General features: G+C 39.7%; 1 protein-coding gene across 2 annotated transcripts in view; it reads left to right on the top strand.

The window, feature by feature from the left end:
* The first annotated feature begins 1,323 nt into the window (after window positions 1-1,323).
* Window positions 1,324-6,000, top strand: part of LOC109397249 (autophagy-related protein 16-1) — a 332,447-nt gene continuing 327,770 nt past the window's right edge. The window contains exons 1-3 of one of the 2 annotated variants that reach the window (XM_062846071.1): window positions 1,324-1,684; window positions 3,019-3,765; window positions 3,831-3,973. In XM_062846071.1, coding sequence (XP_062702055.1) covers window positions 1,579-1,684; window positions 3,019-3,765; window positions 3,831-3,973 — 996 coding nt within the window. In that variant the 5' untranslated portion in view covers window positions 1,324-1,578. The remainder of the gene's footprint in view (window positions 1,685-3,018; window positions 3,766-3,830; window positions 3,974-6,000) is intronic. The other variant, XM_029866911.2, reaches the window with a different exon arrangement.

The following is a 6,000-nucleotide window of genomic DNA, read 5'->3' as shown; positions in this document are numbered from 1 at the left end:
TACAGTAGTGAAGTTAGCTTAACTTTGTCAAGTATCTTCAGCAGCGCAGCGGTAAGTCGGCAGGCTATCACGCAGGAGGATCCAGTTCAAATCTACATAGCAGCGACATATGTGAAAATATAATTATCAGAAGCAATTTCCAGACGTGAATCACAAACCCCCACCAATAGGGTGTGATTCTGAAAAACACATTTTTGTTTCTGCATGAATTTTGACAAAGTTCTGTCAGAAGCTGCTTAGAAGGGTATCCAGCGTGCTTATGTGAACTTTCAAGTTCCAAAATTACTTAAAAATGAAGCTGCTTAGAAGGCTAATGAGCGACCTCGAACAAGCTGCTTAGCTTATAAAGTACCCTTTTATCTGAACTTTTGGTTACTTGGGTTGCGCTTGAAATGAGTGCCATACTGAGAATTCTCTCATTTCAAGTCAGTCTTGTTAGAATTTTCTTGGCACTGCGTACCGTTGTACAGGAATCACACTCGTATCACATGTCTGTCTGGGGTATAACACAGTGACAGCAGTCGAGTTACGTCAAACACACAAAGCTACGGTGGCGCTATCTGTTCATTTCGTAGCGGTCGCTTCAGTTATTCTAGTGATCCATTGGGTTGTTTAGTGAATAAAATATTGCTATTTTATATAGCCTAATCGAAAGAGCTCATTTTTCTGAGCATAACGTGATTTTATTGGATTCCAACACCTTTGTTTTGATGGTTAAATCAACAAAACAGTTTTAATTTTCGTGGATAGAATGACAGTTCAATCGATAAAGTGACAGTTCGACCCGACCAAAAAAATTTCCCCATACAAACTTTAAATGCATTTTAAAAATAGTTCCCGGACTCCAAAAATTATGAAATTTTGGATTTCGACTATTTTTTGGGCGGAGAATCCGATTATGAAATATTGTTCGTGCAGTTGAAAATCGGAATTTTTGACACGCGAAAATCGTTGTTTCTCCTAAACCGTGTGTCGGACGTATGTCGGGCACAGTGCGCTGGATAGAGGGCCAGATCCGCTGTCCTGCGCACTACGTCCGACGTTAGGTTTCACGTATGGATTTTGAGAAAATGTAATTGTCGGGTGCGGGGAAACTTCGGGTTTCAACCGCGACGACAATAATCCGGATACCCCTAAAGAACCCAATTCATTGCTGCAAAATTCACATTTTTAGTGTGTAGCATTGATTTTCCGTGTTGGTTTTTCACGAAGTAACTCAGTTTTGCTCGATCTCGTGAGAACCCCAACTAGAATAATCAAAACAAAGAAGACATGGGTGGTTCTTGAGCAAATTTTTGACATTTTTAGCAAAAAGTGCTAATCAAAACACAAACATCCTCTTGCTTTTGGATGGCACAGCGCGACTGGAACGAAAGTATTTTTTTCCTGGGAGTTTTATGATCCAACCTCGGAAGTATTTGCGGAGCGAAACCAAATTTCTGCCCGTAGTGACCGGTCCGGTACTGATTGTTTCAGAAAATAGTGTTTCGAGTGCATTTTTTTCGGTGTTTGTAGTGCATTTAGTGATCGAACATTCTGGCGATTCGTCCGGCAAGTTAAAACCGGATCTGCGATACGATGGCCATGGGTGCGAAGCAGGAAAACTGGCGGGACATCATTGCGGAACGGCTCCGGGAGCGAAACAGAAATGAGACATCCCGATATGCGGATATTATTGCCTACAGTAAGCACTTGAATCAGTTTTTCCTCTCCGTTTGATTTGTGTTTACTTTCCAGGGCATTTGCACGGCATTTCTGCCCATGGGTTAATTCAATTATAAAGACCTATAAAGACGGACGAAAAGATGTTGTGAATGTAAAGCAAGATTTCACAATAATGACACTGGGAAAAGATGCTGTTTGTTTCAAATGGAGTTTCGAAGGCCGGTCCTCAATTTTGGGTTTACACAATCGAAAGTGAAAGTGGTTCATCTTCATAACTGATCCATACAAATTTACCCATACATGTAAATGTGGATCCATATGGAACGATTTTTGGAAACCTTGAAACAAGCAGCTACTGCTGGTTGTCAATGCCGTAAACCATTAATTACGTCACGCACAAAAAAGTGATACTGGGCAGTGCGTATCTTGGTGTTGTAACATTGTAAAAAAACTTTAGTATGACCTACACAGCATGTTGTCCTTTGAAGATCACAACTTAGAAATTGCACGAATGTTGTTGGTTTTCGGTTTTACATCAAACCAAAAGTATACCTAATGCTTTTAACGATTTAACGATTGAGCCATAAATAAACGAAAAAAGACAGGGTTGTACTAGAGTGGTCCACAATTGCAAATAGTTAGGATTGTATATTGTGCCCAAGCCCTGTAAATGGCAGCTAAGTGTGTTAGAAACCCTCTTTTGAATGACTAAAACTTTAAAAATGACATTTACAGGTAGCTCCGACTAAAAAAAATCTGAAAATTTCCAAATGCAGGTATCAAACAAAATTTGTTTACTTTAACTTTGAATTTGTGATAATTATTACACTACAAAATTTGAAGGAATTTACTTTAGTTATTGTGTAGATTGAGACGGATGCGTACTAGTACCGCGACGTCGCCATTCAACGCTTATGCTCTGTTCCCCTCTTGATACATTCCAGAGGTTTAATCATCTGGAGCCTCGAATATAAAAACAGATTAATATAGGACAAAACACTTTTCTCTTAAGTTTGGAAATCTACGAAAAGTAACCGACAACTTGACAAGAATGACGAAAACCTAACACACGTAGACTACATTGACCTTATCATAAAACAAATGTTCACACTTTCCACCTTCCGGGTCAATTTGCGACAGTGTTTTCTTGAATGTCACATCATCCGTGAACGTCTGATAAAATGTTCAGAAGAATTATAATCTGCCCTATCCAAGAAATAGCTTTGAGGTTACTAGTAACAGCTGAAACCTTAAAAAAAACAAATTGGATACTGAAAACTATCAAAATTTATTAATTTCACCTGAGATGACTGTATCCAATCATCTAAATTCATCCAATTTTAAATATTTCAGATAATCGTCTCTTCGACGCAGCTGCCAAACTTCGTCAGGAGAATCTCGAGCTAAAAATCGACAAAAAAATCCGCGATAGCTCCGGTGGAACGTCTGGAACGGATTTGAACAACGCTCAGATCCAAGCGCTCGAGAAGAAGGTGCTAGCCCAACAGGAAGAGCTAACCGACCTTCACAAGCGCAAGGGTGAACATTCCCAGATGGTCATTACTTTGAACCAAAAGCTGACCGAATTACAACGAACACTGGCCGAAAAGGAGAAAGCCCTAGCGGAACAAACTGCAATGAATGTGGCCATGAGGGACGAGCTAGAAGAGCTTAAGACTTCATACATTACAATCAAGGACGAATCCTTAGCCTGGCAGCTAAATGCAAACTCTGCGGAAGAGCGACTAAGAGGTGTTCAAGAAGAAAATGCTAAACTGTTGAAATTACTGATGGAATACAAATCGCGCGATGCGGAGATTATGAACAAAGAAAACGACAAGTTTTTCCGAGAAAAGAAAGCTCGAATTGAAAGTGAACTGGAACGAGCAATCAAGGACATTCCGGGCCCATCGTCATTGGGCGGTTTGGGATCCGATATGGATCGATTCGATTTCGGTTCCGATGGCCCTCCGGAGGGCATAGAGTTTAAATTCGATGCTCATGACGGCGAAGTGAACGCGGTTCGCTGGAGTCCCGTAGAGCGAGTGGTTGCTACTGGTGGTGCTGATAGGAAAGTAAAGCTATGGGATGTGGGAAAAGGTGAGTTTGGCAAATTCTTGCATCAAACGTCTGCTCGATCGATAACGATTATAACGATTTTGCAGGTGTTTGTGAACCCAGAGGTACTTTGGTTGGTAGTAACCAGGGCATCAATTCAGTGGAATTTGATAGCACCGGTTCGTTGATTCTAGCTGCTTCAAATGACTTTGCCAGTCGCGTGTGGACCGTTTCTGATCAACGTCTTAGGGTAAGTACCGAATGACTTTATTTGCTCTTATAAGAAACCTAGTGGAACTACCTGAATAATTGAAAATATGACATTATCGGAAATTGTGAACCCAGTAAATATTATGGAATGATAAAAATATTCAGATATCCATCCGAAAGCATTGTTAAATGAAGTACTGTTTGGTTTTCTCGTATTCATATTCAAGTCCGGAACAGAACTTTTCTTACTCCACAACACAATATTCAACACATAGATTATTCGTAGATTATTCTTCTGTCACATTTCTTCAAATTTCTTCTGTCACATTTCTTCAAAATTCGCCAGGCAATCAGCATTTAAGAAATAATGCAATGCACAATATAAAGAACTTTTTGATAAAACATATAGACTTTCGCTTGAAACAGTTTTTGAAAAAAAAAAAACTCGAGTCTGTTCAGTCTTTTTTAAATAGTCGAACAATCAATCTGTTTCAATTGAAACATTGGAATTCATCCTGAATAAAGTTATTTCAATGTTCAAAAACCAATGAAATTTACGTATAAATACAAGTTTTCCTTAGGGCCCATATAGCCGAGGCGGTAAACGCACGGGTATTCAGCATGACCATGCTGAGGGTGACGGGTTCGATTCCCGGTCGGTCCAGGATCTTTTCGTAAAGGAAATTTCCTTGACTTCCTTGGGCATAGAGTATCTTCGTGCCTGCCACACGATATACACATGCAAAATGGTCATTGGCAGAGGAAGCTCTCAGTTAAAAACTATGGAAGTGCTTATAGAACACTAAGCTGAGGAGTAGGCTTTGTCCCAGTGAGGACGTTACGCCAAGAAGAGGAGAGGACAAGTTTTCCTTGTAGGCAGCGTAAATAGTGGTTTTGGGCGCGAATTTTTGTTTGGTGTCGCAATTTTTAAAAAAGATTGTTTCCCGGTTGTTTATTTTCACGAATCGCGTCGTTGTGAAATTCCTGTGATCGTTTACGTGCGAAAATAATCAACCTACGACAAGGATGGGATCATTCATTTGCAATCATTTACATTCACTTGCTGTTAACTCGCTTAAGAAACATCGCAGCAAAAATCAATGTATGGAACACTTTTTCATTTTTGTTTTACCTGAAACTTTGTAGAAGAATATATTTGCGTAGAATCGGTAGTTAAGTCAGCAGAAGGCAGCAAACGCAACTTTCCACGGCGTGAATTTAATTTACATTCTCCGCGTGGAGAGTTGCCTTTACAGCTCGCTCACGACTTTGGTATGCGTGTGCGACCTGCAGACCCGAATGTTATACGGAAAACTTTCAGATAAAAGGTTAAATTCATCCATACATTGTTTTTCGATAGTATGCTTCTGAACTGAGATAATAGCAAGTGAATGTAAATCTTTACAAATGAATGGTCCCATCCCTGGTTTTGGCCAGCCTAAGGGAAAATATTTTTCCAAAAAGGTATCAGCAATAGCTACCAGTAACTTTTCAGGAAAATGAAAGTGGGCCTTTGATAATAGAGAGCGGAGCAATCAAATTATAAGCAATTTACAACGACTTTATTTCGCACAAGGGTGACCAGCGAGCTGGGAAAACCGGGAGAACCTGGAAAAATCCGGGAATTCAGAATCATCGGGAAAATACGCTTTAAAGGCTTTTAACATTATCCACTCGCAACTTAACATGATATTAAACGCAGCTTTGAGAGGAAACATTCCTGAGAAATTTGTTGATGGAGTTATTGTGTTATGCAAGAAAAAAAAACCAATGATCAATCGTTAAAAAGCTTCCGACCAATAAGCCTTTTAAACTTTGACTACAAACTCCTTGCGAGAATATTTAAGCAGCATTTGAAAAAAGTCATGATTGAGAACAAACTTCTTACTCCCAGTCAAAAATGTGCAAAATCCGACCGCACTATTTTCGAAGTAATTCACTCAATCAAAGACCGAATTGCGGAGTTCAACTGCCGTCGTATAACCGGAAAACTTATCTCGTATGATCTTGATCATGCTTTTGATCGGGCTAGCAAAAATTTTCTCCTGGTTGTGATGCGGAACTTTC

This window comes from Aedes albopictus, chromosome 1, assembly GCF_035046485.1.
Source record: "Aedes albopictus strain Foshan chromosome 1, AalbF5, whole genome shotgun sequence".
Taxonomy (NCBI): domain Eukaryota; kingdom Metazoa; phylum Arthropoda; class Insecta; order Diptera; family Culicidae; genus Aedes; species Aedes albopictus.
The sequence above is the reverse complement of the archived record's forward strand: the minus strand, read 5'-3'. Positions and strand labels throughout refer to the sequence as shown.